We start from the raw sequence: 12,965 nt of genomic DNA, 5'->3' as shown, positions 1-12,965 counted from the left end.
TCTCGAAATGCGTATTTTTCAAATACGTCAGTATATGATACGGCCGTCGAATTGATGGAAGTAAGTACACCACAAAGCCGAGAAGATTAAAAACGATGTACCTTACAACTAACAATTCTAATAGTATTAACTAATCAAAACAACGAATATTCACAAAACCATAAAAATTATTTGACTCCATCTAAAGTTCTAAGTACAAATAGCTCTAGTCGTTTGGGCGTAAAGACGCGCATTTTTTTTACGACGGATGAAAAACCTTGGGGTTGATATACGTCCCCTCGTTGTTCTAGGGTTAAGGGTACCATCTCGGTGTTGTTTTTAGTCTCAGTGATCTTTTTATATGTGATATTTTTCACTCTGGCGAGCCATACATAACCACAGCCCATGCTTTTCTCTTAATTTTTAACACAAAGAAGGAAAAGACGCAAACAAATTTTCTGCTTGATGTAAAAATGTTCTTAATTATTCACTTTGTAACATGCTATTTTATGAATATTAAGAAGAAATACAAATAGATACTGGCTTACTGTACTAATAACGAATAATAGTATTGTATGTAGTTTCAACACAAACAGATATTTCAGATCCATCAAATTCTATCATTCCTACCAGGAAGTGGAGAACACCTTATTTCTGACAGCTTCTTTCTTGAGAATAAGACAGTTTACTGACAAACTGGCAACATTAATACAACATTAATGTGATTAAAAATTTAAAGCAAGTTAAAGAATTCAAAGATCCATATATTGGTGACAGGTCTTATCACGTTGTTTTTTCCATCCTTGTTTAACTCAATTTCTCTTTGCTGTCTTCAGTTTCTTCTTTCACTACCATCATGAAGTTTTGAATCCAAACAGTAATTGCATCTGAGAAATGAAATGATATACGTATATCAAAAACATGAAGCATTTGTAAGAACAACATGCTAAACAAAATTATGATTCATAATACTATTAAAACTAGTGTGATTCAAATCAAACTTTCGATTTAATTACATACCACCATCATCATTCCTAAATGATCATTCGATCATCATCGGCGTGTAAAGCATAATATTAATTCCACTCTTAAGTCATGTTAGGCACCAGAACCAAATGTGTTTGATTTTCGGATCGACTATCGATGCTGCTTCGATGCTTGTAATTAATGTACTTCAAACTAATTAATCAGAATTACCAGTAAGTTTGTATTGGTCAATATCATCATATGCACAGATTCGCATGTAATCACAATTAACTGATTTTATAGATTATATCGAAGATCGAACTAATTTGACCCTATTGCCTTACTATCATTTTTTTGTATCATATTTCTTTTAGGTTTAAAATAATATATACTTACCGCTGACTTTATATATCCATTCAATCTTCTTGACTGGTCGCACCGCGATAAAATAAACAGGTATTCCAGTTGAGACAATGGCAAGACCAATCAAGGTGTCTATTGGAGCTGCTATGGTACCCATGATAACTAAGACAAAACAGGACAGGATGAAGAATATTGCTATGAACAAATTCGTCTGCAAGTATAAAATAAGAAAACTATTCGATTTAAAATTATTTTGTAAAACATGTATTTAACCGTCAAGTTCGGAGGACTTATGCAAACCTAAGATCTTTTTATAGTTAAATTAAGTAAAAAATAAAACTACTACATATCATTGATATGAATAGACGCAATAAAGCCTTGAACACAGGAGCTATAATAGCGTTTACTAAAGGCAAGTGCGATGGCATGTTTCCAGTTTTAGCCATTTAACCCAAGATACTGTAGTGTAGTTCTACATAATATTAACAAATTGATCTTATAACAATCAATAATCAATAATCAAATATTGATGTTATAAGAAATGAGTCAAGAAAGTAAATAATCAGATTTGTATTGCTATAGGTCTTGCGATTCTGGAGTTAAGGCCAATAACATATCAAAACTAAAGTTTTGGATGTTTTCCCCTGCCGAGAAAAAGTGTCCCCATGGCCTGGGTAAAAGTTGCTTTGGTATGCACCCGTCCGACTTTAAATTTTCTATTTAACTTTACTTTAGGTTTATATAATTATACTCGAATTGTCTGTTGTGGATTAGTTGCAGATTCTCATTTTTTTTTAAATGCGTGATTTTGACGAATTTTTTTGCAAATAATTGACACTTTTATAGCCACATCTCGTAGATAGTGGTAGAAAAATACTATGACCCCAGTATATGAATCTAAAGAAAATGCCACCATTTATCTTCCTTTGTGTGTCTCTTCCTACATATTATATGCCTGACGCTGTTTTATCATTATTTGTATGTCTAAAATATCAAGGCATTAACAGTTTTTATCATTATGGTAAAGTAGATGGGTTCTCAACTAGAAAGTATTTCTATACTTTTCCATGATGTTTTTGCTCACATACACGAATGCATAATATGGCTGTGTCTGTCATCATGTTCATTTCCATCTTTCCATGTCCACCCTCTGTTTAGTTTTTTTTTGCTAAGGTTTACCACCTCCGTTTTCGTTCAAAATTTTGTCAATCATCTTAATATTTATCAATCCTTTTCTACAAATAATAACATATTAAAACATAGCTCAATAAATATTTTTCCAGAATGTTACTTAGTTAACGCCACATCAGCAGAGTCGTGATGAAGAAATGCATACACCAACTCCTACACCCACACACCAAACACGCATCACTGATATCGTGGTAATTTCCAGGGAAATCTCATTTTCTTGATACTGGGCTATTTAATTGAATCACGGATTTCTTCGTTGTATAGTTTCCTGCTAAGGGATGATTAACTCCAATTAGCTTACAAGTCCCCTGTGCCTATGTTTCTAAATTAAAGTTATGAACATAAAATGTCACTGACTCAATAGATTGCACATTGAAAATGTGAAATAATATTCAGTGTTATAGTTGTTTGTTGCAAATAAATCAAGCTAAAATAGCACTAACGCTAAGGCTGACTAAAAATGGATGTTTCTTTTCGCGACGGATGGTGCATATTTAACATAAATCCACTCGCTTATCGCGTTTTAACAATGAGTTAAATAGACTGTCGATCACCTCACTGGATAAGGAGGGAGTCAAGAATGTTTCATCTTGTGGTGTCTTACCGTCATGATGATTCACGTTAATTGAGATTTCAAAATTTCATTACATAATAATAATGATAATAATAATATCTTGTGTGATTGTTTTGTATACGGCTTAGTTGTTCTTCGAGGATTATCCATTTATTTATTTTTTATATTAAGAAGCTTCAAAGGTATGTCCGTTGCTAATTAAATTTAATCTCAATTTTCCACAGCGCATGGTGCGAAACAGTAGATGAATTAACTTTAATTATCCTGAAAATTGTTCCATGTGATTACATAGAATCAACATTGTTGTTGTTATTATTGTGAGAATTCGTGGGTCACCTTAACAATGAATCACAGATGTCATAATCCTTAAGAAAGGCGATCTTTCCTTCATGGCTGGGGCACTTCACTCATGTCTGTTGCCGCAAAGGTTTACACCAAGATCTGATGAACAACACAATTCGACCTTATACAAATCCCTTGATAAGAAGCAACCAGACTGGTTTTAGATCTGGACGCAGACACACACCATACAAAATATCATGGCAGCATTCAAGGAATAACAGTCGTTGATTTCAAGAAGACCCTAGTCTCCCACAACAGGTCTGCAGTGCGATATTACGGCATCCCTGAAGCCCTCATCCGTGCGATCCAAGTGCTCTAATGCAACTTAAGTAGCTGCAGTTATTGCAGGTGGAAACATGTCGGAACCATTCCAAGTAACTACTTGAGTTCTGCAGAGTAACGTGCTAAAATCAAAGACAGAATTAAAAAGACTATAGTTTGTGTCCGACGTAATCTGTCAATCAAACTCAGGTACGGTTTGTTTTAGTGTCGTGATGATTGAGTTGCTTAACGCAACGTTACAACAGTGTGCTTTATGATTAATTCAATTATATGTAACTTAATTATGCACCTTCAAACATACAAACTGGATTTGAACCGACCCGAAATGGATGTTTGAGAAGCAGATACCGTATGCTTTTCACCCAATTAGAATTAGCACTTTAAATGAAGTTAATTGACACACTTTGCTTAAGCAGTCAAGTTACCTAAATCGTTCAGGCGTTCGACTATGGTGCCAGATGTTGCGGGTTCGAACCCTGGCGGTGCCTAGTATGCTCTCGTGGAATTTAATTAGCTTGAAATTCCCCTGGACAAGGAACTTACTGCTAATTGTCTCGTTGTAACCCGTACGAAACTCGGGGAGCTGATCCTGGTTACGATGGTTATTTGTGGAATGTCTAGGGTGTACGCTCTTGTAGCAGCAAAGTCCCTGATTTGTTGTTAAATGGTTTATGTAATGATGCGGGGCCATAGTGGTCAGCGACAACCTGTAAAGTGTGCTGAGGCTTATCAACGTCTAGGCGTTGTGCCTGTGGGTAGAGCACTATTATACCACTGCGTTTTTGTTTTGTTTTTTGCTATTTATGTCACAAAAGACTACTTTCAGACTACTTGTTCAGTAATGTTCACATGCTTCCAAGCTTCATTATAATAGATATGACACTGCTACATAATAACAACATAAACAACATAAGTTCTTCGTACGCCTCAAGATATGAACTAACTTGATTGATCTAACCAGAAACGGTATATGCTTATCGATGTCTAGATTGTGATCTGAAAAATAAGATATAATAAGAGTGCCTAAAATACATGTAAGATGTTCTTTCGGTACACTCTGGTGTGCCTACAATGATCGCTAGAATAGAATGAAATAAAATAATGGATTTATATGGACATACTTTATAGTTACCACGCTGTTCTATTGAAAATGTCGATGTTGCAAATTCAAATCTTTAAATCATCGATCTGCAACTACTATGGGCTAAAGCGATGAATAGAAAAAAACCAAAACACGTTTTGTTTTTAAAGGCTGAAATTTTAACTAAATTTTAGCTACTTTTAGCTTGAAGCTAGAGTCACATTTACTGTACACAACCCACGCGCATAAATGACATTTCAAGATTTACATTGTATCTCAACAATAAAATGTCTCTTGTTTTGCTCAGCCAACGTTTGCTCATGTTTAGAGCATGAGCAGGTAATTATGTGAGAGTGGCGATTTGTTTTGCAAGTTTGCTCGCGCTTTATCAATGAAGTTCCCTGTGTGGGTTACTGGTAAATTTGTTGAATAAGAAAATACATACATGAACCTTGTTCAGCCTGCCATATCAGAGAAACGCGATGGTGTGCCAGCTTCAAATGTACAATGTTCCTTTACTGAGAAATCTCTTACACAAGAAAGCCAACAGTCAATCGCGTTTATTTGTATGGCATACCTTTAAGCACAAATTTTGCCTCTATTTCGAACCCTAGTAGTGTGTTATTTGATGCGGAAACAAGTGCTATAGTCACTGACCCAAATGACGGGTAGAGGAGAAATAAAACATGTCAAGCTGTCTCTAGGAGTATCTGTAGGTCTGGTTAGGGTCTTCCGAGTTAGAAAAGCAGCGTTGTTATTATCGTCAATGGCGGTGACATAATCTTCAATGCTTCCGTGTGATGTCGTTTCTAAGCGTTGACTTTTCTTGTCATATATCATGTCATTATATTTAATGAGGCATTTGAGCACATTTCAAATTCAAATTTCCTTAAAATCACCTCTTCAATCTTATAACCAGTAGGTTGCAAATGTTAGTTGGAATGTGTAGATCACTAAATACGTAAATAATCCTTGCTAAACTTCTTGTTATGATCTAGCCGACTCAACACAATATAAAGGATCTTGGGATAATATCCAAGAAAGATAAATTGGTTTACGCTTAAATGGCAACACATTTCCTGAATATTTGTGGGTACTCCTTTGACACGTAACATTATTCCTGGCCTCAAATGCCCTCAAATAACCGACTATATATCTATCTCGTACTCATATAAGTTGTTGGCGACATCTACTAAAGGCAAGTACCGTATCGGTTTTCCGTGAACACCAAAGTGTTGTCAACATTCAAAATACACCTGTTATAAGAGACAAGAAGGCTTGTGATGGCATTTCTCACCCTCAAGTGTAATAGCGTGAAACGCCCACGCGTCAAAATACTTTGTACATCAGTGCAAGCGAAACAATCCCTTGAATATCAAAAATGAAGTGTAACCCAATCATTAAAGTTTAAGTGTGTTATAACATGTGTATATCTATGTGTATGTTGACGAGATCATAGGAACAAGACATCAGCCTATACTATGAGAGATCACATCACTTTATTATCAAAATACATATAAAAATTCAAAAATAGAGGAATACAATAAGCCAAGATACAGGTTGGACAATTACAGTATAAAACAGCACTGAAAAAAATCCAAAAATTAGTAAAAGACATAAAAAATATATGAATTTAAAAAAAATTATGCAATGAGCAAATTGCACTGGTCCCAAGACCTTTTATCTTTGACATGGCCAATGAAATTACCCGGGACATTATAGCATCGTCGGAATATTCTCTCCAGCATTTGAACCTCATTGCTGCTTTTGTCAAGACCTCGATCTATCTCACCCAAAATCAGAGACTGCACTCATGTTTAAAAGTGTTAAAATAGTCATTTTGGCGTATATTTATGATATTAAGTACGCTGCTAACGTTTCAACTTTGATAAAGTAGTGAAGTATTGTACTAGTATATAAACCAGGACAGGTCTCTTTGCTTTAATCAAAAGTCATTTTTTCCGTGTCGTAAATGTACTTTATCATTATTAAAATCCCCGTGTTGGTATCATGTGTTTTAGCTTCTCTAATGTATATCGCAGCAAAATATTGTATGCTCTAAAGTCAGATATCGTTCTTGCCACCACCACGTAAATCGACAAGGCTGAGCTAGTTTTGAATCACTTTAAGCAATACTCTATTACATGTATATCAAATTGGAGAGTAAATACACCTTATAGTATTATACATGTAACAGCGATTACATTTCCACATCAGTAATGTTCTAATTAAACGACAGGCATCCAATTACCTTATACGGTCGAGATGCATCTGGTTCTTTCCACCTCAGATAGACTAGGCCGATAACAGCAAATGCACTCATAGTCCATGTCACGAAACTGAAGTAGTTAATCAATGTGTACACGTCTTTAGCAAAGCAGTACAGTATACTCACTGACACCTAAAAAAGAGCATATTACATATTAGATTATGACTTTCAATGTCGAATGCGGGGACACGGAGACACACATTGTATGATTTTCTCTAATCTTCCCTATCTCAAACTTTGTATTTACCCATTTCAACGTCAAAAATTAATAAATCGGTTTTGCCGCGTTTCATTAAGAAATGTTATTTAAGAAATGACGACTTTTCATGTTACTTGCCGTAGCTACTAATGAAGGCAATGGTGTAGACCTTTGAATATTCAACATGGACAGTACATCGGGTAAATGACCTTCTCGTGCTCCAACGTAGAATAATCTTATTAGAAACAAGAAGCAAAATAATTATACACATAACATACATACAACTTTCATGACGTTAACGAAAAAAACCGTTAAAAAGTTATGGGCCAACACATGAATAGGAGACGCTTCACCTTGACGTTACTGATCACATCAAGATATTTCATTGTTTCTTCCGAGGACTTCCTCATGACACCGACCCAATAAGGACCTCGTGCGTGACGATGATCTAGACACAATATCATTCTTGTATAATAACCACCGTCCGTTGACAGGTGTCACTGATTTTGTGAGGCCTTGGCATGACAATGCGCCGACAAACAGATGACTTTTGGACATAAAATATGCTGGGCCTCGGAAATGAAGGGGGGGGGGTTGTGCGCTTTGTTAATTTGCTTCAATAATGATCAGGGATCATGACTTACCTTGATATTGTCAGCAAGTTTCCATTAATTGAGCCAAACGTTGATAATACCACTGCTGTCGGGACAATCCATGCAAAATTACCCAACACTCTTTCTCCAAACGTCTACTGGCAGAAACCAAAACAAAAATGTCAAAAAATAAGTCACAAGTTGATTCATGTTTACTTTAGAGATCAAGGAGCTAAGGGGCGCCACCATGAACAGAGATGAAGGTCAATATCAACTTTCTCACATTTTTGATGAACTGCTACATCCTGTGAAAAATCCATCAAAACATCCAACAGGAAAAAAAATCAACTGGCAACACCAAGTCAATCACCAAGAAATCAATAGGTGATTGGATGACCAGTTCACAGTAGCAGTCTTCATTCAGTGTTGATACAGATAACCGAGTGGTTATCGAAACGTACACAGTAAGTGCAATTTATTGGATCAGAAATAAGAACCTTTTTATTGAATTTATTCTACCGATCCTGATGAATTTGTTCAACCATTTGCCTAATACTATTTGCTAATTTGTATACATTTGTTTGTTGCAACCTGTATGATTAATGAAACTTTTCTTAAACTGGCAGTGAAGAAGACTAGACTTTGGAGAATGGCGTGAGTATCGTTATACAAATGGTTCAGAGTACTATATATATTATTAGGATATTTTGAGAGAAAACTAACCACGGCGACGGCATCGGAAGCAAGTATTTCGGCTGGAGTCAATGCAGCAAAGTAGGCCACATTGGTTAATACGTAAACTACAATGACAGTCCACATCGACAAGTTAATAGCACGAGGTAAATTTCTGAAAAAAAATCACATCATTAATTTGTTTTCTAAATAATACGGTTAAATGCAAAAAGTTAATTTAAAATAGATACACTACGCAAAAAAAGTTTCTTTATGGTTAGGAAATTTACCCACTAATAAAATCTAGCGACTAATTTTGTACGTTTGCTAATTAATCGCATGCGGGTGATTGCCCTGGGCATTTTGACACCACAATCACTACCCTTCGACAATCCTGAGAAAAGATATGAATGTTAAAGTAACACGAGGTCGAAAAATCAAAATTGCAAAAAGGCCTATTCAAGTTTTCAGCATAAAAGAACACACACACACAAACAAAAAACATACAGATAACATTTTTTGTTTTCTTGCTGAGCACATTTCAGGCATTATACTGCCGCTTCCAACTTCACTTTAGATTTCATCTCTTTTTCTTTCAGTACTTTGTGTGTCCACCGTTGGCTTCCCTTACAGCAGCCACGTGACGTCTCATGCTCCTAATGAGACGTCGAATGTAACCTTGGTCAATCCCGTTCCACTCATTGATAACGATGCGACGCAATCCCACCAGAGTATCTGCCTTTATCTTCTTGTTGACTCGTCTCTTGAGCTGATCCCAAAGGTTCTCTAAGGGGTTTAGATCAGGGCTTCTGGAGGGTCACTCAAGTTAGTGTCAATTCCTTCTGTTTTGGTAAAATATTGAACATACAGTATCTTCCAAACTGCTGTAATCATGACCTGTTTTGAATCCCTTTAACCCATCTCTCAAAAGGTAAATGTCTTAGTACTCACTCACCTTTGTCTTTCATCATTCATCTGCACAATAAGCAAAGGATTATCCAACATGCATAAGAAAATGCTTTAAATTCAGATTGAAAAGGCGGGAATAATGAAACCGTCTTCGATCAGTGAATCAGCTTTAAAACATTATTGAATAGGCTTATTTGCAATTTTATTTTTCGACCTCGTGTTACTTAAACATTCATATCTTTTCTCAGGAGTGTCGTAGGGTAGTGATTGAGGTGTCAAAATGCGCAGGACAATACCCCGCATGCGATTAATTAGCAAACGTACACAATTAGTTGCTAGATTTTAATAGTGGGTAAATTTCCTAACCATAAAGAAACTTTTTTTGCGTAGTTTAGTACAATGGCCAAAAAGTGGGTTCTACGTTCAAACCAATAGAATTTGTGTATTTAACGGTCTTGCCTCACCTAAGTGCAATTATACGAATGTCAATTAGAACAATTGCGTGATTTGTTTGAATTATGGGAAATGTATACCGCATGTATATAGCTTGACAAAGCGCTTTTAATACAAATTTCAATTAGGATAATAGAGGACATGCATTCTGATTGCGGGCCTTTTTAGAAGGAACATTATTGTTATGTTTCTGCAGTATTGACGAAGTAAATAATATGATAAAACATACCGTACATATAGTGTAAATCATCATCAAAAATACTATTGGTTTTCTGATTGTTTTGAAATTCATTATAAACCAACGTACAGACCCAGAGCCCAGAAAATAAATCTTACTTGTAGGGATCTTTAAGTTCTTCGACTATGATATTTACACTATACCTGTATTAAACAATTATTAACATTGAGGACAAGAGAAAACAAGAAAGAAAAGCAATTAATGCATCCTCCTGTATTAAATTAAGTTAGTTATATGAAACTTTAACTACATTCTTTAAGGGGTACTACACCTTCGATGAATTTGTGTCTATTTTGCATTTTTCTCAAAACTAATAACACAGTGGTAACAAAAGTTATGTATATTATAGGGGCAAGGAATCCAATTACTACACTGGAATTTCACTGACCCAAGACAAGCGGTTTGTTATTTATGATAAGAAATAAGGTACCGCTAGGATGTACCTCGTTTCCTATCATATGTACTGAACCGCTTGTCTTGAGTCACTGAAATTTCAGTGTAGTAATTGGATTCCTTGCCCCAATAATATATATAACTTTTATTACCAGTGTGTTATTATGTTTTGAGAAAAAGGCAAAAATAGTCACAAATGTACCACAGGGGTGTAGTACCCCTTAAACTGGTAAAAATTAAGATGTAGCCGTATTTCCTGCATTATCTTCCAGAAATAAAGGTACATGAAAATGCTCATCATTAGTAAGGATAAACTAAATTACATCTACTAGTACCACGTCCTTAAAATGTTATCAATCATTTAAAAAAAACACCCGAAATATAGGATTAACGAATTTATAAAGTAAATGAAATACTTATAGTAACAAATTACCGACAGAGATGGTAAACTTACCATCCCGCGTAAGCATACAATCCTGAATAGAATGCTTCGCCAAGGCCCCGGATATTGCTACCCTCGAAGGCATTTTTGAAATTGTCGACGTTACCTGAAATCAAGCCATTTGATTTAAGTGCTTGTTCTATTTCTTAAACAAAAGTATTACAGTTGAGATGGAAAATGAGGCACTCAATTTATCCCGACTTGGTAATGTATAAGGTAATAATGATTGCCTTTTGTAAGTGGAGTTTGCCACATAACATTTCTATAATAGTCTTCACCGTTAAATGCAGAACAATGTTATATTGCAGAAATCACGAGAGTGTATTGCTGACAGCAAACATTGACTTTTATATCACATAGACGAAAAGAATCTGGAACAAAAATATTCGTATCTTATATCTTTAAATTAAAATAGTGAGTTTTTACATGATATGTTTTGCCAAATTGAGATTATGGTTTGGAACCAAGCTCTTCAATTGTCTGGCGAAGTATAATGAGTGTGCCGTAAAGTGGTCTTGTTTCAAACCTACATTACTTATATACGTATGGCTTTAGGAATATCATTACACTATTGTTAATTTTCTTTTACACCAGTATATTTTTGTTACCTCGTCCCATTTCTACAGCTCCGCCGATGATGATGATACTTAGGGCGACTACCTTAAAGAACGAGAAAATGTCTTGAACTCTTGCAGCCCATTCCACGCTCCAAGCATTTACTATGGCTAGAAGAACTTGTTATGAAATAGAAATATAATAGAGCGATGGCATTAATGGTGCTGGATAATAATGGTTTGCATTTACTACATCTGCAGTACCCTTTTATACAAATGTATTATATACTATAAAGAAGGGTAGTGTAATTTTATAACCTAAAGCATGTTTTTGTGTAACACTAAAGAACTAACGATAGGAATTTTGTACTTTTAAGTTTAAAACATTGCAGAAAATGAGCCCATCAGATCTACTATTGGTACTTTTTTATGGTAGAAACTTACCGATAGCTGAGATTGCAAGTAATTGCACAGCGATATAAGGTGCGGGACAAGAAGGGTCAGGAAAGAGTGGCTGCAAACAATAGTTTCCAAATGTTAGAGCTAAAATTGCAAAGGCACCAGGTTGCAGCATAATCATTGCAATCCACATAACAAGGAATGATGGGAAGTCACCGTAAATGACCCGGATATAAGCGTATGCCCCACCAGATTGAGGAATCATTGTACCAAGTTCGGCGTAGCATAGCGCTCCAAAAAGAGACACTATTCCACAAAATACCCAGACAAGAAGTGTCAATCCAACAGAGCCAGCACCGGCTAAAACACCTTTAGGTGATATAAAGATACCAGAGCCTATGACGATTCCAATATTGATGGCAGCACCACTGAATACATTCAAAGTTGGCTTCAAACGGACGGCAGACGAACGACTTTCATCATCATCATCGGAGTCCCCAAGGGTATACCGTACTCCAGACGCGTCCTGTCTCCGTTCGTTGGCTTCAGGTATCGAATCCATTGCATGGTTTTATTGTTATTACCGCATGTTACTTTTTTGTCTAGTCTTACTAGGCAGGTAGTGCCCGTGGTGATTGGTGTCTTAATGTTTTAATCTAAACTACATGGGCGAGTCTTTTTATCTCCTTGTTACTTTGACCCCATCATATAGCTAAAGGCCCGGCTAAAGGAGCTCACTCTAAATTAGACCCACGTATACTATCAATTCTTACCAAATGTTTTGCGTGAAGCAATACACATGTATATCTTTCAACACAAATATATTGAGATATTTACCTCAATATTTCGATGTGTACAACACACAATGTTTATCATGCATGATCATCATGAAGGATAGTTTAAAGCTACATTTGCTCGTTTATCTGCCAAAACGTATGAGCATACACGATAATTGGCATGTTTGATTGAGTAAACTTTGATTGCATTTATTTGTTTAACTAGTTCATCAAATTCTACTCTTGCGACCTTTACTATTGACTTTGCTTGGTTTCATAATTATTCTCCA

The 12,965-nt window shown here is 35.7% G+C and overlaps 1 protein-coding gene across 1 annotated transcript; it reads right to left on the bottom strand.

The window, feature by feature from the left end:
- Positions 1–786: 786 nt before the first annotated feature.
- On the bottom strand, positions 787–12,461 carry LOC140157533 (Y+L amino acid transporter 2-like). Its single transcript, XM_072180756.1, has 10 exons — positions 11,945–12,461; positions 11,555–11,680; positions 10,959–11,052; positions 10,210–10,254; positions 8,563–8,686; positions 7,891–7,994; positions 7,385–7,481; positions 7,030–7,179; positions 1,342–1,519; positions 787–866 (listed from the first exon to the last, which is right to left on the bottom strand). Exons 1-10 carry the CDS (start codon positions 12,459–12,461, stop codon positions 787–789), a joined length of 1,515 nt encoding a protein of 504 aa, XP_072036857.1.
- Between the last annotated feature and the right edge of the window lie 504 nt (positions 12,462–12,965).

The sequence above is a fragment of the Amphiura filiformis genome, chromosome 1 (genome assembly GCF_039555335.1).
Source record: "Amphiura filiformis chromosome 1, Afil_fr2py, whole genome shotgun sequence".
NCBI lineage: Eukaryota > Metazoa > Echinodermata > Ophiuroidea > Amphilepidida > Amphiuridae > Amphiura > Amphiura filiformis.
This window is presented reverse-complemented; position numbering and strand designations above follow the sequence as displayed.

Bases quoted from the DNA above. Each gene is read 5' to 3' on its own strand.
- LOC140157533 (XM_072180756.1), bottom strand. From the start codon at position 12,461: ATGGATTCGATACCTGAAGCCAACGAACGGAGACAGGACGCGTCTGGA. The intron at 7,482-7,890 runs GTAAGTCATGAT...GTTTCTAATAAG, and splicing joins AACTTGCTGACAATATCAAG to ATTATTCTACGTTGGAGCAC. The intron at 867-1,341 runs GTAAGTATATAT...TTCATTTCTCAG, and splicing joins ATGGATATATAAAGTCAGCG to ATGCAATTACTGTTTGGATT.